This window comes from Octopus bimaculoides, chromosome 4, assembly GCF_046866305.1.
Source record: "Octopus bimaculoides isolate indiv1 chromosome 4, ASM4686630v1, whole genome shotgun sequence".
Lineage (NCBI taxonomy): Eukaryota > Metazoa > Mollusca > Cephalopoda > Octopoda > Octopodidae > Octopus > Octopus bimaculoides.
In genome coordinates this window covers 98,400,654-98,425,959 of record NC_142931.1, presented here as the reverse complement: position 1 = coordinate 98,425,959, position 25,306 = coordinate 98,400,654, and the positions used below count along the sequence as shown (strand labels likewise).

Genomic DNA, 25,306 nt, shown 5'->3' with positions numbered 1-25,306 from the left:
TTTAGAAAAATTTTTTTTAATAAAAATTTTAATAAATAAAAAAAAGTTTATCTTATTTAACTTTGTTAATTGTTTGCATGAGTTTGTGTACATTTGTATATATGTGTATTAATTTCTGTACCTGTACAGATGTGTGTGTTGGTTTGTGTATGCATGCATGTGAATGTGTTGCTGTGTTTTGCTAAGTGCATCTGTGCAGTTATGTGTATGTATGTATGTATGTTACTTTGTGTGTGCATGTACTACATGTGCTTGTGTGCTACTCTGTACATCTGTGTCACTACACGTGTATATGTGTGAGAGTGTCACTACACGTTTTTGTGTGTGTGTGTGAGAGGAATGACATTAAAAATGCTATGAATCCTAAAATGAGAAAAGATTGGTAAAAAATAACTGGATGGCAACAGATGATTTTTTGGTGTTGTTTTGAAATTTATTTTAATTCTTAATATAATATTGGTAAATATCAATTTCTTTTTCTCTTTTCAATTGATGGAATAAATAAACTACAGTGGTGTGATGTGTGTGAAATTAATGTGGCATAAAATGAAGTGGTGTGAAGTAATGAATGTGGCATGGTGTGTGATACTGCTGATTAGAGCTAGAGAATTAATGAGAGAGAGATAGATAGAGATATTTTGAGACAGGAAGAGAAAGAAAGAGAAAGAGAGAAAGAGAGAGAACAGAACAGACAAACTGCAGACATAGATACACTCTGCTCTAGCTTCCAGAAAGACAACACTAAAATTCAGGATGCTTGCCAAGGTACAACTATGTACCTTGCCAGTGACTGATAAAGACAAAAAGACAACCAACACACACACTCACATACACACTGTACATCAATTCCTGCATGACCTATACAGTTTGCTTCACACAAACACTAAAGACTATGGTCTCAGGTATGCGAGTCCAACTGTATGTAAGGGCCTACTTACCACATACAGTTATAACAACAGTATCCATTAAAAGAAATTAGATGAGGAGATGAAAGTTGAAGATGAAATATATTTGATGTTATGGTGTAGGGAAGGGCAGGAAGAAAGTTTCTGGGACTTTGGCTTAGAGAACTTCCAGGCAGGATTCCAAAATGATGAAGGGTGGGAGCTGGAGATAGTGTCAGAAGGAAAAGGTGTGAAAATAGAAAGGTGACTGTTGCTACAAAAGAGGAATACACAGCAGGTTGGTTTTCTTCAGGATCTGCCGAGAATTGGGATGATGTTTCTGGCAGAGTCTAGCTTAAGTCACCATGGTTGCTGAAATGAAAAATAGATTGGTTTTATAATACAGTTCTATATTTAAGAGAAAAAGAATTATGAACATTATTTACATTTGACGGATATTTGTCCTCATCTTGTTTGTTGTTAGTACGTTTCGGCTGATATACCCTCCAGCCTTCATCAGGTTGTCTTGGGGAAATTTTGAACCTGGGTTCTCATTCCTAAGGTATTTTTCAATATTATTATTATTATTATTATTATTATTATTATTCAGGTCACTGCCTGGAATTGAACTTGGAATCTTGGGGTTAGTAGCCCGCATTCTTAACCACTACGCCATATGCCTGTGGACATATGGAATAGTGGTTAAGAGCACAGGCTACTAACCCCAAGATTCCAGGCAGTGACCTGATTGATAATAATAATAACATCGAAAAATACCTTAGGAGTGAGAACCCAGGTTCGAAATTTCCACAAGACACTTGATGAAGGCTGGAGGGTATAACAGCCGAAACGTGTTAACAACAAGATGAGGACAAATATCCGTCAAATGTAAATAATGTAGATTGGTTTTATTAAAACATAGAACTCATTATTGGTTCATAGAAAAAGTTACACAAAAGAAGAGAATAGTGAAAGAAAGATACAGGATATAGAAAAAGAGAAAAGAGTGCAAGTGTAGTGGCCACTTAGAGTTATTCTCATTTTATCAAATTACCTAGGGCCATGCCTGTCTCATTTTGCTGGAAATAAAGTAGGAAAACTGCTATGCTGATGATGCTAAGTGGGGCAGAAATTTGCAACTATAGTTGTCTGTAGTTTATCTCCAGACACAGACTGTTTTTTCTTTAATGATGCATCACTTTTGGAAAATTCTCAATTCTTGAGATTATCTCTCCACATTTGGAGTTGGTCTCAAGTGCCACCAAGTGATTGTTTCACCTACTCTGGAAGCAGAGATATTTTCCATAAAACAAGAATAATTTTGTATAGTATTAACACTTTGTAACATATTAGTTGAAATACAGCCTTTTGAAAATAAAGAAGAATTTAGTAAAATAACTTATTATTAAGCTGATGCTTGGAACATGAATCAAATATGAAGTTTTGATAGAAGATTATAATTTAGATCACTTTAAAACAGAAAGTTTGGCATCAAAAGTGTTCAAATTACATGCCAATGGCCACTACAAAGTTATTGCTCTTGGTTCAATTCATATATATATATATATTATATATATATACATACATACATACATATACACACACACATCCACATTTATATATAGTGTATGTTTGTCTCATTTTCTAGAGATTATGCAATAGGTATAACCAAGCATCACCACCATACAAGCTGTGTGTTTCACATTTCTATCCTTCTGTAAAAACATGACCAATCATGAGAAAATATTGTGTAGCTGAAAAACTACTTTAACAAACTTCATATGCTCTATGCAAGTATGGAAAAGCAAATGTTAAAATGGGGGGGGGGGGTAGATAAAAGTAAACAGCATGGATGTGTAGTAAGAAGCTTGCTTCTGAACCACATGGTTAGAGAGTTGGGCAAGTGTCTTCTATTATAGCCGCAGGCCAGCCAAAGCCCTGTGAGTGGATTTGATTGACAGAAACTGAAAGAAGCTTGTCATGTGTGTGTTTCTCCCCACCATTGCTTGACAGCTGGTGTTGGTCCCCATAACTTAGCAGTTCGATAGAATAAGTACTAGGCTTAAAAGGAAAAATTACTGGGTCAATTCATTCAACTAAAAATTCTTCAAGGGAGTAACCCCAACGTAGCCAGAGACGAAAGACTGAAACAAGTAAAAGATAAAGACATCAATACACATTTATACATAGTTTCATTACTGTCATTATTTCAATGTCAACTTTTTCATGCTTGCGTGGATCAAATGAAATTCGTTCAGGCAGATTTCCTATGACCAGATGCCCTAATTATCACCAACTTAAATTTGTTTCCAAGTCAGTTAATATATCTTCTAGTCCTCTGAACATGAACAGCACAATGACTAGACATGTTTTTTTCCAGAGTATTACAAATGAATGATACTGTTATGATAACATTTGCTGACAAATGTCATACAGTGTCAAATATTATAGACTCATCTAACTCACAGCAGTAAGAGAAACTGGATCACTCAAATTTGATCCAATTGAGAGCATTCAAGCCAGATAACCAGACTAAATCACATGGCCCCTGTTGTAAGCTTCAGGTCATGTCTTGGAGACCATGAAAAGGGCCATGGGAACTGCATTGCCCCCACTGACTAAGCAAAAACAAATAACACCATTAATGAAAGAAAGCTGCTGGTAGATAGTGGTGACTCATAAAAATTTGTGTTTTGTTGTACCATCATCATCATCAACAACAAACAGAGTATTTACCTGTCATTCCAGTTTCAATTCTTCTGGCAAAGATGCTTTCGGATGTTTGTTTTCAAAGTGCTGTTTGTAGGTTTTTACATCAGGCATCAAAGACTGAAATTCATGAGAAACAAACACTAAGAATACAGCAAAGTAATCCTTAAATCTTACATTTAAACACCAAAAGAGATCCACCAAATAGATTGCTAGCACTGGGAGACAAAAAAAAATTCTTTTAAAAGTTAAAAAAAATTTCTCAATGCCTTTTTTCTACCACCACTACTACTAATAATAATCTCTGATCTTCACAGCTGGCTGGTCTTGTACCACCTCCACTCAGGCATTCCTCCTCACTCACTCGTCTCACAATCCATATTGTGTTCAGCCACCCAAGACTCACACTAAACATTTTCCCAATCCATTCTCTCTTCACCTCTTAAGATTATCCTGTCCAGGTTTTTGTTGCAGCCATCAACTTGCTAATTAATCAAGTGAAACACTGTCATTCCCACTGGTCTATGACGATTATGGGACACAGTATTTTCCTACAGAACAAATTAATAATAAAGAAATTATGTACGTATTTTAAAAAAGTGAGCATGTATGTGTGTGTGTGTGTGTGTATATATTCTTGGTAGAAGTTTATTTTGGAAAACAACTGCTAATCATTCTTTGCACAACTTAATGAATTAATGGAAGATAAGGCTTTTGAAGATGATAACCACAGTGATATATCCATTTCTTCTGTACACACAAACAATCTCACTTCAATTAGTTCAACTTTTCAAGTGATTTGGATAGTATATTACCATCTGAATGGGTCAAATACCATTTTTGATAATGAAATTAAACTTGTTTTTTAAGTGTTGTTGATTCAAAGATCTCTTTGGAACTTGATGTGAAGCCTGTTGATTATATTTTTTTTAAACTTGACAGGTCGAGTTTGATCAGTACAATTGCCCAGCAAACCAATTTGTATGCGGAACAAAATGAAACACCTGTCTTAATTTCATAATGAAAAAGCTGCAAAAAAAGGGCAGGAAAAATTTTTTTTTTGTTTGTGATGTTTGTATGTCTATGGCTTAATTATTTACATTTAAGTTATTACTAATATATTTCTTTACATTATCGTTTTTGAGTATGTGTTTTTAGTTATTATGTAATTAATTAATAAACACAGTTGTACATTTTTAGCACAAATGACTACTTAACAAACAAGTTATTTTGGTAATATTGCCAATTTTCAAAATAACCTAAAGACACTATAAACATTTGAATAAGAAAACCCATTTTTAGGTACTTTCTGCTCAATCATTATAGGACTGAGTGCTTCAATTAGATATTGAGAGCAGGGGAGGCTGACAACATTTCCAACATCCAAAATAACTTGTGTTAAATGTGAAAGGGAAGGGTTAGCAGGCTGAGCAAATATATATACATAAGACATTACCATACAAACAGTGCACTTATAGTTGAGTGCTGCTGCTGCAGCCTTCTTCTGGTCATGTCCAGTGGATTTCTTCATTTTGTCTTTCTTTAGTTTCTGTTTTTGCTGTGACTGAATTTTCTGCTGACCACGTGCCATAATTCTGAAAATACAGAGAGAAAATAGCACCAGTTAATACCAGCCAAACTATAATGGACCTACACTAGATACTCAGCACTAATGACCACACTACACTGGAGCTACACCTATAAATCAGCACCTCACCTACAATAACATTAAAGTTTCACCTTTACTGGCCTCACTCTGACAACATAATGCAGAATCCACACTAACCACACTACAATGGCCTGGCAACACTCCACTTGCAACACTACCTACGCTGGCTGCATACAACTTCATTTACATGACTTCATAACATGTCACCTAATTTAGCCATAAAACACTGGATTTACATTGACCACACAAACACTTCACATGCTAATTATTATAGCAGGGTAACAAAAAAATTTGTTTCTTTCAGCTGGATGTTTTAATGATTAATGTAAGAAATCTGTTTTTCATAGTTAATTATATAAACATAATTAACTATGTAAATTATATTAAAATAGTTATTTAGAATGATATCTTCCCTGAATCAGGGATAAAAGAACAGCTGAAACTATTCTAAGCTTAAAAAAGTAGGTCTGTTGAAACATTAACAAACTAAGCCTCCACTAACACTGCACTTAAAGGTGACCTGCAGAAACTAATCATAGATAAATACTGTAGTATGTTTACTAGTGGATGAACAGTTGATGAATAACTGTCTATTAACACAGCGAATATACAAAAATATATACGTCCGTTAATCCCACCAGTTTGACAGGTGAGATAAACGGAAGGAGTTAAGTATTCAGCCTAAAACAATTTAGCTTTAAAGCTCTCAATAACACTAGAGTCTCATTTAATTCAAAATGGTCCCATATTTAGAAAGCTAGATAAGGTGCTTTAGTTACACATATTTCTGCAGTCAACAACAAACATCAGAACTAATACCATGTGGTAACAGATACAGACACCTGTCCAGTTAAGAATATATCTAATTCTTCCTTATTACAATAATATTTCTAACATTACTAACCAAATATCAGTGTTCTCTATTATAAAACCCACAGTATACAAAATTTTCAACTTTAAATTCATAATGAATAAAGGGAAAGTATTACAAAAATTACTAGTATTGTTTTTTTTTTATTATCATCATTATTATTATTTAAGGCAGTAAGCTGACAGAATCGTTAGCACGCTGGGAAAAATGCTTAGTGGCATTTCATCTGTCATTACATTCTGAGTTCAAATGCCGCCATGGTCAACTTTGCCTTTCATCCTTTCGGGGTCAATGAAATAAGTACCAATTACACACTGGAGTCGATGTAATCAAATATCCCCCTCGCCCAAATTTCAGGCCTTGTGCCTATAGTAGAAAGGATCATTATTATTATTATTATTATTATTATTATTATTACTACTAAGGCAGGGATCTAACAGAATCATTAGCTTGTCAAAACAATTATTAGTAGCATTTCATCTATTTTTAGGTTTTGGAGTTTAAATTCCAAAGTCTACTTTGCTTTCCATCCTTTTGGGATCAATTTAACAAGCACTAGTTGTGCACAAGAGTCAATGTAGTTGTCTAGCACTCTTCCACCAAAATTTCAGGCCTTATGCCTGAAGTAGAACAGATAATTATTAAGGTGGTGAGCAGGTAGAATCGTTAGCTTAGGACAAAATGGTTAACGGCATTTCTTCTGGTTCTTTACATTTTGAGTTCAAATACTGCAAAGATCAATTTTGCCTTTAAACTATGAAGTGAGGATTAAAATAAAAGTACCAGCCAAGTAATCGACAAACCTCCTGCCCCTAAAACTACCGCTCATGCCAAAAATGTGAAACCCTTATTGTCAATATTATTATTATTAGCACAGATCTTTGTCAAAGATTAGATCTTAGGACTCCTGTTAATAACACTTGAATACCCTAAACTGTCGAACGCTAAACCACCTACATAGGTAGTGGGTAGTGATTTTCTTCACTACTTCAGGGAGTGATGACCCTGCCTGACATGAGTCCCGGGCTCAGCTGGCTCTGGCTAACAGTACCCGGTATGGGCCCCTATCCAGGGTTACGGAAAGGAGACAACCTTCAAAGAAATCCAGAGTGGAGCCCCATAGGCAGTTTAGTGTTCAACTCGACACTCTTTCAGCAACTCCTGCAACCAAGCTGGTGCCAAACATAATGCTCTGCACTCCTTTGAACTACGCCAGCAAGGTCGAGAGAGGAATCCTGATGATTGGGCTACTCAGGATTTTCTTATATCTAGCCCAGGCTTGCGCAAAACTGGAGAGGACACTTCAGTGCTGCTGTAAAAAGTGGCAGAAAAAACATGGGAGGTAGCAGTCACAAGTGATAAGTCCATTCTGATTGGCGTAGGACATGGGTGCTATGGGTTACCTCTGACAGAGGGAGGGACCCTTGTGTCCCACTGGTTAGTTACTACCCACTTCAAGCTGGGCAGCCCCCGGTTAATAAGGTACTGACCCACCACAGGCCGCCTGCTTCATTGGTTGCTTGGAGCTAAGAGTTTGATTTGAAAAACAGCCTGCAATCTCTGCACCAAGAAAACAATCAAAAGACAAGAAACCACCAGTCCTGCGGTTAGCAAGCTGAAACGTCAGGACCATGTGCCCTGGTATATCTGATGACCTACTCCGGGATTTGAACTCACAACCTCACGATTGTAAGCTCAACGCTCTAACCACTGAGTCATGCACTTCACGGGAGAAATACCACTGATGCTACATTTCTGGTAAGACAGCTGCAGGAGAAATTCCTAGTCCAAGATATGCCTCTGTACTTGGCTTTCATTGACATAGAGAAAGCCTTTAACAGAGTGCCCCGATCCCTTATCTGGTGGTCAATGCGGAAACTAGGGACAGATGAGTGGTTGGCAAGAGCTGTACAAGCCATTTACAGGGATGCTGTCAGTAAGGTGAGGGTTGGCAACAAATATAGTGAAGAATTCTGGGTAGAAGTAGGGGTTCACCAAGGATCAGTCCTCAGCCCCGTTATTCATCAAAGTCCTCCAGAGAGCTCCTCTATGCTGATGACCTTGCTCTAATAGCTGAGTCACTACCAGAACTAGAGAAGTTGTTTCAGGCATTGAAGCAAGGTCTAAAATCAAAGAGCCTTAGAGTCAATCTAGCAAAAACCAAAGTCTTAGTAAGTAGGAAGGCAGACAAATCACAAATCCCTTCAGGTAGTTGGCTCTGCTCAATCTGTAGAAAAGGCGTAGATAGAAACTCCGTATGTACTCAGTGTGAACTATGGACACATAAGAGATGCAGCAATAACAAAGGATGCACAGGGGCAATAAACACTAAAGATGCACAGAAAACAGATTCCATCACATGCCAGGGGGAAAAACTAGTAGTTGATATCTTCCGTTACCTAGGTGAGCAAGTTAGTAGCAGGAAACATAGCTGCTAGAATAAGAATAGCTTGGGCAAAGTTCAGAGAACTGCCTCTGCTGGTAACAAAAGGCCTCTTGCTCGGAGTGAAAGGTAGAGTGCATGATACCTGTGTGTGAACAGCCATGCAACACGGAGGTGAAACATGGGCTGCGACTGCTGAAGACATATGTAGGCTTGAAAGAAATGAAGCTAGTATGCTCTGCTGGATGTGTAAAATCAGTGTGCATACACGACAAAGTGTAAGCACCCTGAGAGAAAAGTTGGACATAAGAAGCATCAGATGTGGTATGCAAGAGAGATGACTGTCCTGGTATGGTCACGTGTTGCATAGGGATGATGACAGCTGTGTGAAGAAGTGTCACACCCGAACAGTGGAGGGAATCTGTGGAAAAGGTAGACCCAGAAAGACATGGGATGAGGTGGTGAAGCACAATCTTCAAACATTGGGTCTCACAGAGGCAATGACTAGCAACTGAAACCTTTGGAGATATGTTGTGCTTGAGAAGACCCAGCAAGCCAAATGAGATCGTAGCTGTGGCCAATGCCAGTGTCATATAACTGGCCCGTTTAAACTGCTATGCTTGAGAAGACCTGCTGAGCCAAGTGAAATCGTAGTCGTGGCTGATGTCACTGGCACCTACGCCAGAGGCACGTAAAAAGCTCCATTCAAGCGTGACCATTGCCAGTGTTGCTTGACTGGCACCCGTGCTGGTGGCCTGTAAAAAGCACCATTCAAACGTGGTCAATGCCAATGCTGCCTGACTTGACTGGCTCCCATGCCAGTGGCATGTAAAAAGCACCATTCGAGCATGGTCGATGTCAGTGCCACCTGACAGGCTCCCACATTGGTGGCACATAAAAAGCACCCACTACACTCTCAGAGTGGTTGGTGTTAGAAAGGGAATCCAACTGTAGAAACCTTGCCAGATCAAATTGGAGCCTAGTGCAGCCTCCCAGCTTGCTAGTCATCAGTCAAACCGGCCAACCCATGCCAGCATGGAATGCAGATGATGATGATGGAGAATAAGATCTGAATAAAAGTGATATTACACACTTGATATCAACCCACTTGAGATACAAACTTCTTGTTTTTAAGTAATCTAAATTAAAACTATCCATCTCTTGCTAATAATGGCAAAGATATTACACTAAATTGTTCATTATGATCAAAATTAAAACAATGGTAGTATATTTCAACAGAAATATAGTAACAAAAGGGTTACTCATAAGGAAAAGATGTGATCTTTTAGCAGTTAACATTTAATTATATCCAGTTGGATATTTTCTCAAAACATGTATCTCAAACATTGGTAGATAATCGGATCTTACATTTCCAGTTGTAGTTTTAACTGTTTGTTACAGGCAATATCATTAAATAAATGTTCAAATTATTATTAACTACTTTTCTCTCTTAGTGATTAGCCTACTTCAGTGCAATTATCCTGTTTCAGTAGAAATCTGCATGCTATATATATTGATGTTACAGAGATGCTGTTCCAATCAATATGTCAATTTATCTGACAATGGGGAAACTATAACAGTTAATTGGGTCCCAAAAACCTTATTTTCCTCATGAGGAGGTTGGTGATAGGTGCAATTTAACCATTTAGCATTCAGATTACTTTGTCAAATATAATGTTTATTTATTCACACAGTTTCGAATTAATCATGCGTTATCTTGCAGCTTTGAGATTTCGATGATATGATTGTATATTTTAAGAATAACATTGTAGGGTAGGCATGAGACGGGATCTGGTTGATTTGAGCATAAAACAGGTAGAATATTTGGGCCGGATATGGTCGGTTTAAATGCTAAAGCATTAAACTTGAAACACAACAGATATTTAATAGCATTTCATCTAATGCTCTAACAATTCCAATAATCTACTGTACTGGATTGATATTTAATCAACCTCCAAAAGAATGAAAGGCAAAGTTGACGCCAATACATTTTGAACTCAGAGCTGAAACAAATATTGCAAAGCATTTTACCACATTAAATAACATTCTCAATAATAATTCTAAAAACATGAAATAACAGTGGTATTAATGATTGACAAATCAACAGGAGATGAGAGGATTAAGATAATATATAAAATGAAATGTGACAAAATGGATTTCTGTTTACCAATGTTAGCAATATTAGGTGTTAATAGTGCATGTGTTAAAGCTAACAACCTTTCATTAAGGATCAGTAAGTTACCAATGAGATACGACAATTAAACCATTCCAACTTCTTTCTTGCATAAATGGTCTTCTGTCTAAGACAGAAATCAATATTTCTGTTAAAAGCAGCTATTTAGGAAAATATTAAAATCTTGCAATCCTTACACTATCTTACACTCAACATTAGTTTTTCTATGCTGGGTGGAGCAGATTTACAGCAATGTCACATCAACACATCACTGGATTGTCCAACTACTCCACATGCTTTCCTTACTGTACACTATCATAGTCTTCTCTAAATTATGGAGGAATCAAAAGAGTACAGAACTGGTCAGTGAATCATAGAGTACATTTAGCAGAGTTCATTCTGTTGCAAGTATTCAATCCAGGATTCCACTTTGAGGGTACCTTCCTCCCTCCCATCCGGCTGGGATCCTGTAAAGGGTCATGGACACTGCCCTGCCATCTTGACTAAAAGATTAAAAAATAAATAAATAAAAATAAAAGTATACCCAGATGCAAGTAGGTCCATCATTAAAACTTATTTTATTTGCATGTAGAGTCAAGTTCAGTTCCATGTATGAATGTAGCTTTTTAGAGGTAGGAAAAGTAGACAGGGCATAGCATGATATTGTACTAGAGATTTTCAGTAATGACTAGTTATTGGAGAAAAAACCTCTTTTTGAAAATGGTAGTTATTAAAGAATGTAAATCATTCCAAATCTAAAAGATATTAATGATTTGTAGGTACATGGTATTTTGTTATGCAACCATAATATACTACAAAGTACATTAAATGTTTTTATAAGTCAATACCACATTATTATTTTGTTATGGTTATTTATACAGATATTCTATAGAAATTATAGCCAGTACTGATTTTTGCTACAGTGTTTTGTATACAAGATGTCTGATGTAAATAAACAATGTGTTCGAAGATGATTAATAGGTTAGATGGGTGCTGGTGAAGGGGCAGAAACCCCCAAAATATGGCATATACACTCATTTTTCATCATCAATCTCATTGTTTGTTTACATCTAACACCTTGTATATGAAATGTAGCAAAAATCAGGGTTGGCTATAACTTCTATAGAATATTTGTAGAAACAACCTTAACAAGATAAAAGATATTGTTAGGATATTATATTTAAATCTTGTTGAAGGAGAAATGTCTCACATATAAATTTAAACTATTTCTTGCTTCCAAGAAAAAAATTCCCTATGATGCAGCTTTGTCACTGTAACAGTGGTTATGCCCTCTTTTTTTTTAGTTCTTGAAGAGACAAGTGGTAACTATAGTTGGAACATACAACTGTCAGTTTGAGAAAGTCAGTAAATTTATAAGGACTGTAAGCATTATCACCAAGTTCAGAATTATATCTAGATTGAAGCATGCAAACACAACTAATAATAGATATTATTTATTGTACAGGCAGACATGTGAACTGGGGCATAATTTAGAATACTACTCAGTGATAATTTCTAAGTAGAAAGTCTCTAGATTATCATTTCATAATAATGCTGGAAAAGAACCTTGTCTCATAGTTCAAACATTAGAAATCAAATGTGGAACTTAAGAGATGATGCCAAAAGATGGGAAAAAAGAAAAGTAAACATGAGGGAGTTAAGATCTACTGTAACTAAAAAAAAAAATTCATTTTCTTTTAGCATGGGGACCTCAGAATAGGCAACCAGAAGATTAATTTACCACACACACACAGGCCAAGGTACATACATACACACACACACACAAAACTGATTTAAACCAAGTTAATAACATATATATATATATATATATATATATATATATATATATATATATATATATATATATATATATATATACACATATATATATATACCAACACACCTATATACATGAATACAGACTAAGTTACATACAGATATACTTCAGTTTGAGCCAGTCAAAATAATAATGAACACTATACAGAGATGTTCTAACAGCAACATCTCTATCATACCTAATCAAATATTTCAGTGTACTAAACTTAATAATTACAATCAATTAGTTTCATACAAGAGGGTACCAAACGAGACTGGAATTTTGCAATATTAATTTTATTCACTTAGGTTTACATGTTTACACTTTTACTGCCTTCAAAGTATTCTACATTTGAAGCAATGCACTGGTCCAGGAGCATTTTCCACAGTTCGAAGCAGTGCTGGAATTCTTGCAAAGTGATACCTTTTAACGACCCCATTGTTTTTTCTTCTTCACCTCTTCCACATCTACAAATTCTGTAGCACCAGCTTCCAACACCAGTGATGTCATTCCAAAAAAGGTCCAGATCAACTTCCAACTGTTCTTTCAGTTCACGACACACATTCAGTCTTGACTGCTTTTGATCTTCCATGAGCAAGTGAGGCACAAATTTTGCTGCAGCTCTTTTCATTTGCAATTCCTCGCTCAAAATTAGTTGGCAGGAGCTCCAGGACACACCAGTCCTATCAACAAGTCTGTCAATTGTTCAGTGACAATCCTCCAAGATTAGTTAATGAATTTTCATGTTTTCATTCGTTCGGGAGATCGGTTGTCGCCCTGAATGTGGTTGGTCTTCAAGTGACAAGTGACCATTCCTAAAGCATGGAAACCACTCATAAACCTGTGTTTTGCTCATGGCAACATCCTTGTAAGCTGTTTGAAGCGTGACAACTGTTTTGGCTGCCATTTTCCCCAGCAGAAAACAGAATTTCATGGAAGCACTGCAAAAGAAAGACATACCATGTAGCAGTAGGACCTAACTCCACAACGCCAGTCAGCTTCTTCCAGTTTCCGTCTACCAAATCCACTCACAAGGCTTTGGTCAGCCCAAGGCTATAGTAGAAGACAGTGGGACTGAACCCAGGATCATGTGGTTGGTAAGCAAGCCGCTTACCACACAGACACTGGCAGAAGAACCAGTGAAAGTGAGTGACAGAAGAATGAAAGGAGAAATACAAAGATTAGAGCAAGATAGTGATAGAAGAGGGTGATGGAAGTGATGGTAGCTATATGCTATGGTAATAGATGGTAGAGTGATGGATGCCAAAATGATTGACCAAGAGAAGTGGGACGATAGCAGGGTAAATGAAATAGAGTCAGGTTCAATGCAGGCTGTTATTAGATGAGAAGGTGAGTAATAAATGAGACTATATTAAAGTAGGAGACATAAGAATAGATGAAAGGCCCAAACTCCAGCATGACTACAATGTTTGATGCTTCACAATACACTTGCACAGGTAGGGACACCTACAGTATCGTGTTACCAATCATTGTGATCTTTTGTTATCTCATTCATGAGGTCAGTGTTTATCACTTTTTAGCTATTCCTTCTCCACAGGTTCCATTTATTCTGAGTACTCAGCACACCCTTATAACAGCTGTCATCCCCCATTCACATCACATACATGTACCAGTATAGTTTTCTGTCTTGTATTCTACATCTGATTCCTGCTGTATCAATTTTTCACTCACCTTTACAATCCATCATTCATGTACACTAACGTAACACACAACAGAGTATGCTTACTACATTTCTTTTTAGTCTTCAGAAATCCTACCCATTCAAGGCCCTGCTCTCACTACCATGTAGCATTGCACTTATTACACAAACAACTGTCTCTTATGCTGAGAGAAAAACCCATTGCTACTAGAAAAGCTAATGGGTTTGAACGTTGTCTACCTTGTTCTTACTTAAAGAATAGCTTCGGAAAACCTAAATGCACTGCTAATTAGGTCACCTAGGTAACAACGGCTATCAATTTTTATACACATGTACATATATATCTAAATATATACGCGTATATATATATATATATATATATATATATATACACACACACACGAGTATATATACATATATACAAGCATATACATATATACATATACACGTGCAGCAAGATCGTTGCCAGTGCCGCTGGACTGGCTCCTGTGCAGGTGGCACGTAAAATACACCATTTTGAGAGTGGCCATTGCCAGTACTGCCTGACTGGCCTTCGTGCCAGTGGCACATAAAAGCACCCACTACACTCTTGGAGTAATTAGTGTTAGGAAGGGCATCCAGCTGTAGAAACCCTGCCAAATCAGATTGGAGCCTGGTGTAGCCATCTGGTTCACCAGTCCTCAGTCAAATTGTCCAACCCATGCTGGCATGGAAAGCGGACGTTAAACAATGATGATGATGATTATATATATATATACATATATATACGTGTATATGTATACAAACATATATATATACGTGTATATGTATACATACATATATATATATATATACGTGTGTGTATATATATATATATATATATACGTGTATATGTATACATACATATATATATATATACGTGTATATGTATACATACATATATATATATATACGTGTGTGTATATATATATATATATATATATATATATATATATATACATACAGGGTGTCCACAAAGTCTGGGTACATGGGGATTAACATACTTTTCCTCAACCAGGATTTTGTGGATGGTTGATTTTGGAACTCCTAACACCATGGATGTCCATCGAAGTGATTTCTTCGGGCTAGCAGAAACCTTGGCCATGACAGACTCATTCGTTTCATCCGAAGTTTTTGGTCGCCCGGAACAGGGTTTATCCAAAACACTGCCTGTTTCTTTAAACTTCTTGATCAATTTCCCGATGGCAAAAAAATAAATAGGTTGCCTATAAGGGTGTGGAAGATTAAATTCTTCCACAATTTTCCAATAAGATCATCCCTCTCGTCCACTTAAGAGGGATGATCTTATTGCAAAATTATTTCTTCCTTAGACAGAGCCATCATTCGATCTGGGATTCTTTCTTCTTTAGACAGAACCATCATTCAATCTGGGTAGAAAAAATTACATAAATAAATTTAGAAAAGTAAAGTATTTTTTTTATCTAAGTAAAAAAGGAAAATTATTATTTCTTATATTTAATTGTCTATGTTATGATTTTATTTACTCCATGTACCCAGACTTTGTGGACGTCCTGTATATATACATATATATGTATGTATATATATATATATATATATATATATATATATATATATATATATACATGTGTATATATATTTATATATAGGTGTATATATAGATACGTGTATATATATCATCATCATCGTTTAACGTCCGCTTTCCATGCTAGCATGGGTTGGACGATTTGACTGAGGACTGGTGAAACCGGATGGCAACACCAGGCTCCAGTCTGATTTGGCAGAGTTTCTACAGCTGGATGCCCTTCCTAACGCCAACCACTCAGAGAGTGTAGTGGGTGCTTTTACGTGTCACCCGCACGAAAACGTGCCACGCTCGAAATGGTGTCTTTTATGTGCCACCCGCACAAGCCAGTCCAGGGGCACTGGCAACAATCTCGCTCGAAAATCCTACAGGAGCCAGTCAGGCGGTACTGGCAACGGCCACGCTCAAAATGGTGCATCTCATGTGCCACCCGCACAAGAACCAGTCCAGGGGCACTGGCAACAATCTTACTTGGCTTGCCGGGTCTTCTCACGCACAGCACATTTCCAAAGGTCTCGGTCAGTAGTCATCGCCTCGGTGAGGCCCAATGTACGAAGGTCTTGCCTCACCACCTCAGCCCAGGTCTTCCTGGGCCTACCTCTTCCACGGGTTCCCTCAACTGTTAGGGTGTGGCACTTTTTCACGCAGCTATCCTCCTCCATTCTCACCACATGTCCATACCAGCGCAATCGTCTCTCTTGCACGCCACAACTGATGCTTCTAATGTTCAGCTTTTCTCTCAAGATACTTACACTCTGACGGGTATTCACATTGACATTACACATCCAACGGAGCATACTGGCTTCATTCCTTGCGAGCTTACGTATGTCCTCAGCAGTTACAGCCCATGTTTCACTGCCATGTAGCATGGTTGTTCGTACGCATGCGTCATACAGTCTGCCTTTTACTCTGAGTGAGAGTCCCTTTGTCGCCAGCAGGGGTAAGAGCTCTCTAAACTTTGCCCAGGCTATTCTTATTCTAGCAGCTACACTTTCAGCGCACCCACCCCCACTACTAACTTGGTCGCCCAGATAGCGGAAGCTATCGACTACCTCTAGTTTTTCACCCTGGAATGAGATAGAAGTTGTTTCCTGTTTGTTTACAGTCTTTATTGCACCTGAACATCTGCCACAAACAAAAACTAACTTGCTAGTTAACCTGCCTTTGATGTTGCTGCACCTCTTATGTGTCCATAGCTTGCACCGGGTACATCTTATAGAGTTACTACCTACTCCTTTTCTACATACTGAGCAGGGCCATCTACCTGAAGGGGTTTGTGTTTTATCTACCTTCCTACTTATTAGGATTTTGGTTTTAGCTAGGTTGACTCTAAGGCCCTTCAATTCTAGACCTTGCTTCCACACCTGAAACTTCTCCTCTAGTTCTGATAGTGACTCCGCAATTAGGGCAAGGTCATCAGCATAGAGGAGCTCCCAGGGGCAACCTGTCTTGAACTCCTCTGTGATTGCCTGGAGGACTATGATAAATAAGAGGGGTCTGAGGACGGAACCTTGGTGGACCCCTACCTCTACCCGGAATTCATTGCTGTACTCATTTCCAACCCTCACATTACTGGCAGCATCTCTGTACATGGCTCGCACAGCTCTCACTAACCATTCTTCTATCCCAAGTTTCCTCATTGACCACCAGATAAGGGATCGGGGGACCCTGTCAAAGGCTTTCTCCATGTCAACGAAAGCCAGGTACAGAGGTTTATCCTTAGCTAGGTATTTCTCCTGCAACTGTCTCACTAGAAATAAGGCATCAGTAGTGCTTTTACCTGGCACGAACCCAAACTGCATCTCATCTAAATTGATTCGCTCCCTAATTAGTTGGGCTATGACCCTCTCTGTAACTTTCATAACCTGATCTAACAGCTTGATGCCTCTGTAATTATTTGTATCTAAAGCGTCACCTTTAGCAGTTGACTATGATGCTGCTACACCAGTCATTGGGTATGACTCCTTCGTGTATCACCTGGTTCGTAATACGGGTGACTAGGCTATAGCCAACACTGCCAGATATTTTGAGCATCTCTGCAGTGATTCCTGATGGGCCGGGGGCTTTCCCGGTCTTCATACTCTTAATTGCTTTATCTACCCTGGTACTATCAACTCGGATAGCTGATCCCTCTATTGGGTCGACATACGGCAGGCTCTCTTTCTCCCATTCATTCTCTTTATTAAGCAATCTATCGTAGTGGCATCTCCAGACCTCTTTCTTTGCATCCTCATTTAATGCAAGCGTACCATCATCCATGCGAACACATTTCTCTCCTACAACATCACTATTCTCTCTCCTACACTGTCTTGCAACACGAAATACCTCGAGTCTTATGTATATATATATATACATACATGTGTGTATATATATATATATATATATATATATATATATATATATATATATATACATACATGTGTGTATATATATATATATATATATGTCTGTTTATCTATAACTATAGTGTAGCTGAGTTTGTGAATGTGTGTGTGTGTTGCATCGATAGAAATCCACATTTTCCACTTTTTCGTAAAATTTTTACATCAATGGAATTTTCTCGATGTGAACTTTCCAGTGCAGTAATTAGATTTTTTAAATTCCGTTTACTTTGTGTGATTTAAGGAAGATTTGGCTGTTGTTTCTAGCAACTTTTATATTTCTTCCCTTCTACCTGCACCGGCGTTCTTACAGAGAGTAAGAGTAAGAGAGAGAGAGTAATACATACAAAGTCATAGATTAACTTGGTTTACCTTTTCACTCTTACTTCTTCTTCCTCTGTCTCATTAAATACCTTTCCTCTACCTCTAACATATTTTTCAGAACATAGAAACGTAAAAACACACACAACCACACATACATGATCTGTGACAACATACGCATAAACACATACACACATCAACATTATAGATATAAGATTTTGCTATCTTATAACTGTCTTCCGTTCTCCCTTCCTCTCTCTTCATTACTCCCATTCTATATTCCTTTCTCCCCACCCTCTCTCTCTCTCTCTCTCTTTTTTTTTACAAGTTTAAATGGTCCCACTCACACAAAGCACTAATAATAAATTGTTTTGTTTAAGTTAGGACATGACAGAAAGGAGAAAGATATTCATTGCAAATCAGTGAACTTCATTAGAAATGTGGGTAATTTTTCAGATTAACACCCGCACGATTTTCACTATGGTGTTAGGGTTAGGGTTAGGGTTAGTGTTACAGTTACGGTTTTAAGGTTAGGGGTTATGGTCTGGATTAGGATTAGGTTATCGTGCGGGTGTTAGTCTGAAAAATTACCAAAATGTGAAAACTACCGACCCTGCCATCTGTTATAACTTTTGTTGTTCTGTTTAATATATACATAGATTATGCCTCCAAAGAAGAGAGTTTGCTGGGGAAAGAATACAACCGGTTTAAAAAGACAGCAACAGACTGCACCAATTCACCACACTCCAGAAGCTACTTTGAACATAATGCAAAATGGTGCATCAACATCTACTGCCCAATCTGATAGAATTCTGGCAGAACTGTGTAGCAACAGATCGCCAGCAATTGCTTCATCAGAAATTGCCGTCCTAGCTCCTGTGAAAAGGGATTATCCTGCTATGTATAATCAGGGTAGCGCAAAAAATTGTTTTGCACAAGCATTTGTACAGTCAATTAGATGGATGAAATTTACGTACGCTTAATAATGTTACGCAAAACAGCCTTCAGACTTTCCCTATTAATTTCATTGTCTTTTGAATTATGAACATATTTACATCATAAGGGTTTTTTCGTTGTAAGGCTTTCTTTTTTAGTTGATTTTCACCTAGCAAGACTCATCGCAGATGGCATAATAAGTCAGACCCGAACAACGCCGGGTAATGCTGCTAGTATATATATATATCTTGCAGACTATCTCATTGACGAATGACGTACATGGCGTACATGCAGGCTATGGTTTTGGTTCCCGCAATGAGGAGGGAACCAGGCTGCTGGAGTTCTGAGATGCAAATGACCCTATGGTTTGCAATACTAACTTCAGAAAACTTACCAGTCACATACCGTTCTGGCAGACACACTAGCCAAATTGACTACACCCTCACCAGGAAAAGGAAAAAATGGCTGCTTATAAATGCCAAAACCTTCCCAGGCGAAGAATGCACCCCACAACATAGACTAGTAGTTAGTGACTTCAGGATCAGGGCTAAGTGGTTGCCCAGAAGACAACCAGTATGGAGGAGAAGGGTCTGGAAGCTTAAAGATCCTGCAAATGGACAGAGATTTAGAGACTTATTACTTGAAGCCTTTGATGAAATAGAAAGGGATATAGCTTCACATGATGTAGAAGACAACTGGAGGTTTCTACGGGACAACCTGCTGAGAGCCACTGACCAGATCTGTGGATGGTGCAAAGTCCCCTCTCAACCCAAAATAACGTGGTGGTGGAACGTTGTTGACAGGGCTATTAGACAAAAGAAACAGGCTTGGAAGGACTGGAAGAATGGTGGTAGGAGGGAATTGTATTAGACTGCCAGAAGGGAAGCTAGGCAACAGGTTTATTTAGCCAGAGGGGAAGCAGATAAGGAAAATTTTACAATGTTCTGCGTCGTGAGGACCAACGACTTGAGAGAATCGTAATGTCGTAGGAAATGTGTCCGCATGGATGATGGTACGCTTGCCCAAAACGAGGCCACAAAGAGAGAGGTTTTGAGACACCACTATGAAAAGTTGCTCAATAAAGAGAATGTATGGGAGAAAGATAGTCTGCCAAATGTTGACCCAACAGAGGGACCAGCTATCCAAGTTGACAGTACCATGGTAGATAAAGCGATCAAGAGTATGAAGACAGGGAAAGTCCCCGGCCCATCAGGAATCACTGCAGAGATGTTCAAAATATCTGGCAGTGTCAGCTATAGCCTAGTCACCCATATTGTTAATCAGATGATACATGAAGGAGTCATAAGCAATGACTGGTGTAGCAGCACCAAAGTCAACTGCTACAAAGGTAAAGGTGACGCTTTAGATACAAATAATTACAGAGGTATCAAGTTGTTGGATCAGGTAATGAAAGTCATGGAGAGGGTCATAGCCCAACTAATTAGGGAGAGACTCAGTTTAGATGAGATGCAGTCTGGGTTTGTGCCAGGGAAAAGCACCATTGATGCTATATTTCTGGTAAGACAACTGCAGGAGAAACACCTAGCCAAAGATAAACCTCTGTACCTGGCTTTTGATGATATGGAGAAAGCCTTTGACAGGGTCCCCCGATCTCTTATCTGGTGGTCAATGAGGAAACTAGGGATAGATGAATGGTTAGTGAGAGCTGTGTGAGCCATGTACAGAGACGATGTCAGTAAGGTGAGCGTTGGCAACGAGTACAGTGAAGAATTCCGGGTAGAGGTAGGGGTCCACCAAGATTCTGTCCTCAGCCCCCTCCTATTTATCATAGTCCTCCAGGCAATAACACAGGAATTCAAGACAGGATGCCCCTGGGAGCTCCTCTATGCTGATGACCTTGCACTGATTGCTGAGTCACTATCAGAACTAGAGAAGTTTCAGGTGTGGAAGCAAGGACTAGAATCGAAGGGCCTTAGAATCAACCTAGCTAAAACCAAAGTCCAAATAAGTAGGAAGGTAGACAAAACACAAACCCCTTCAGGTAGATGGCTCTGCTCAATCTGTAGAAAAGGCGTAGGTAGAAACTCTATAAGATGTACCCAGTGTAAGCTATGGACACATAAGAGGTGCAGCAATATCAAAGGAAGGCTAACTAGGAAGTTAGTTTTTGTTTGTGGCAGATGTTCAAGAGCAATAAACACTGAAAATGTGCAGAAAACAACTTCTGCCACATTTCAGGGAGAAAAACTAGACTTAGTTGATAGCTTCCGTTATCTAGGTGACGAAGTTAGTAGTTGGGGAGGGTGCACTGAAAGTGTAGCTGCTAGAATAAGAATAGCCTGGGCAAAGTTCAGAAAGCTCCTACCTCTGCTGGTGACAAAGGGCCTCTTGCTCAGAGTAAAAGGCAGACCGTATGACGCATGTGTATGAACAGCCATGCTACATGACAGTGAAACATGGGCCGTGACCGCTTTGGACATGCCTAAGCTCCCAAGGAATGAAGCCAGTATGCTCTGATGGATGTGTAGTGTCAGTGTGCAAACTCGACAGAGTGTAAGTACCTTGAGAGAAAAGTTGAACCTAAGAAGCATCAGTTGTGGTGTGCAAGAGAGATGATTGCGCTGTTATGGTCATGTGGCGAGAATGGATGAGGATAGCTGTGTGAAAAAGTGCCATACCCTAGTGGTTGAGGTTACCTGTGTAAGGGGTAGACCCCAGGAATACCTGGGATGAGTTGGTGAAGCACGACCTTTGAACATTAGGCCTCACCGAGGCAATGACTTGTGACCAAGACCTTTGGAAATATGCTGTATGTGATAGACCCGGCAAGCCAAGTGAGACCATAATCTGAGGCCTCTGCCAGGGGTGTAGCCAGCCCACTTATGCGTACCTTTCCTTCATTGGACACTAAACTCCACTTGCGAAGGCCTGTTGAGGCAAGTGAAATTGAAATCGAACCAAATTCGCCGACTGGCACCCATGCCAACCTCTACTTCATTGAACACTAAACTCGACTTGCAAAGACCTGTTGGGGGCAAGTGAAATCGAAATCGTGATGGCACCTGTACCAGAGGAGCACTAAGAGCACCGTCTGAGTGTGATCATTGCCAGAGCAGCTGTCTGGTTTCTGTGCCAGTGGCACGTAAATAGCACCATTTGAGCATAATCATTACCAGCGTCGCCTTACTGGCACTTGAAAAAACATTCGAGCAAGGTCGTTGCCAGTGCCGCTGGACTGGCTCCTGCGCAGGTGGCACATAAAATACACTATTTTGAGCGTAGCTGTTGCCAATACCGCCTGACTAGCCTTCATGCTGGTGGCACGTAAAAGCACCCACTAAACTCTCGGAATGGTTGGCGTTAGGAAGGGCATCCAGCTGTAGAAACTCTGCCAAATCAGATTGGAGCCTGGTGTAGCCATCTGGTTCACCAGTCCTCAGTCAAATCGTCCAACCCATGCTAGCATGGAAGGTGGACGTTAAATGATGATGATGATGAAGGTAATGGAAGGGTCAGAGAGACGATGGATGGTGAGAAAAACTTAAGGAGGAAATTGGGGGAGAGGTGTGTATGTGTATTCAATAACGAACTAAAAGCAGTGCTAGAGTTGAAAACATTATCAACTGCATATATTCAGCATATGCGTTTTGTTTGTTCACTGCAGTATAGCACATGAGAGATGACTCCTACATTATGCTGGGTATTAAAACACCTGAAAATCAGAGACAGGCAAGACAACTCACCTCTGATCCCATTCAGGAGTGATGGATAGCGATATTTCGCCATTTTTGTGGCTTATCAACAACAGGAACCTGAATCAAACAGCAAATATTTGCTACACATGTGTGTGCATTATAACGATAGATGTTAGGCGATCTATCGTTATAATGCACACACATGTGTAGTAAATATTTGGATGTGTGTATTTCTAAAAGGTCTTGGGATCTAACAATACGCTATAAACTAAACCCTTTATGGACGAGAAACCTAAGGTAATCCCACAAACTGGCCTTCCCCATTTTTTATATATGCTGCTCTTTATCTTAGAGTGTGCTTCTTTCTGATTTATGTTTTTACAGACGATATATATATATATATATATATATATATATATATATATATATATATACATACATATATATATCTAACAAAACTGTCCGATGAACGGGAACGTGAAACTCAGAGTAACATTTTTTTTGTTATATTTCTGCTGCTTTTAAATAAAGTATATATATATATATACCACATGGCAATTTGACTGCTATCTCTTAACAGTTGCAATCACCGTTTAACCCTAGGGCAACTGTTATCGTATAAAGCTGTAATCACAAACTTTACTGCAGTATCTTTTTGTACATACCTAGTCTGCTTTATCTACAACCCATCCCTTTTCTTTTTTAGCTCAGTGCGATGTGATTTGGCTAGTTCTAATCAATGGTGTGTATATTACAAACATATGTGTATATATATATATATATATATATATATATATATATATATATACACACAGTGAGACCTTATCATAAATTAGGAATGGAACCTTATAGGTAACAATAACCGGTTGATAACATCCTGGACATGTTTGGGACCTACTAAACCTGATAGTACCGTCCCTGGTTATAAGCGATATATATATATATATATATATATATATATATATAAATATATAATATATGTGTATGTGTGTGTGTATACACACGTGTGCGAGTGTGATACAATGTACGGTCTGTTATAAGCGCGCGCAGTGTTACATTTAATGATAGGGTCCTGCTTCGAGGTGACCCTACTCACTAACGATTTTACGATTTTTTCTTCAGAGATGCCGTATTTCAGAATACTTGAAAAAACAACGTCTTGTTTTGTTATGAGCCCCTAAATCAAACCTGATCAAACAGAACCAAAGTCACATACGTTTCAGCCTTGACTATCCATTTTATTTCATCGAATGTCATTCACTTTTTCATTTTATTTCTTTTTAGATAATTAAGTATAAATTTGAGGAGGATTTGGCTCTTTTTTTCAAATAGGTCGAGCAACCACGTACAGCTGTTCTCTGATCAAGTAGGATTATGACAAAAGGCATTCCTGCCATGGCCATCGCGTCTTACGATTTCATCGTCCTTTAACCAATTTTTGAAAATGTTAAGGTGCGTGCTCTGAGATAGATTTGGTTGTTATTTGTAGAAGATTGAACAATGTCCGTGTTCGAGAGACAATAAAAACAAAGAAATAAGGATCGCCTTTATTTACTATTATGATAGAGGGAAGCGGTAGACATTAACAAGGTTGAAGACAGAGAAAACGGCGGCAAGAGGAGAAAGCCGGTCGACCGTATTCACACATCTGAAATTACGAACACAATGTGTGTGTATGTACACACACATATATATATTTATTTATTTATTTATTATAAGGAAGTATATATACAACACGTGTATATAAATCCATATTTCATGCGTACAGACGGCTATCTTACATGCAATATAGCAATGTATGCGTGTGTGTGTATACATATGTATTGAAAAATACGAGCCACGTATCTGCTATACAGATAGATATACAAACGATTATTTCATATTTATAATATAGCATTGTGTGTGTATATAAATTATATATAAATATTTAGAGCAGCGGTGTAGTTCTGAAAGAAGGGAGGAAATTACTTACTTTGGTTAAATTGAGGTTTTGACTGAAGTTCGTAAGAAGAAAAAACTTAATATTCCTTCGAAGGTATAATCTTGTCAGTATGTTATAACTATATATATATATATATTTACTACGTCTGTGTGAGTGTATTTATGTACTAAAGTCTTGTGAAGGCGGTGGTTTTACATGTATGTGTGAGAGAGAACGTGAGACGACGGAGGAAGTTACCAGAAACCCACAGATACGTCACACTCGTGGTCGTCGCAGTGGTGCTTGTAGCGGTCACGTGACAGAATGGTCGTTGGGTATTTTTT

General features: G+C 38.3%; 1 protein-coding gene across 1 annotated transcript; it reads right to left on the bottom strand.

Moving 5' to 3' along the window:
- LOC106876838 (transcriptional regulator ZNF706) lies at positions 1-25,264 on the bottom strand. Its single transcript, XM_014925555.3, has 4 exons — positions 25,014-25,264; positions 5,050-5,188; positions 3,621-3,713; positions 1-1,256 (listed from the first exon to the last, which is right to left on the bottom strand). Exons 2-3 carry the CDS (start codon positions 5,182-5,184, stop codon positions 3,624-3,626), a joined length of 225 nt encoding a protein of 74 aa, XP_014781041.1. The 5' UTR covers positions 5,185-5,188; positions 25,014-25,264; the 3' UTR covers positions 1-1,256; positions 3,621-3,623.
- Between the last annotated feature and the right edge of the window lie 42 nt (positions 25,265-25,306).

Bases quoted from the DNA above. Each gene is read 5' to 3' on its own strand.
- LOC106876838 (XM_014925555.3), bottom strand. From the start codon at position 5,184: ATGGCACGTGGTCAGCAGAAAATTCAGTCACAGCAAAAACAGAAACTA. The intron at 3,714-5,049 runs GTAATGTCTTAT...CATGAATTTCAG, and splicing joins ATAAGTGCACTGTTTGTATG to TCTTTGATGCCTGATGTAAA.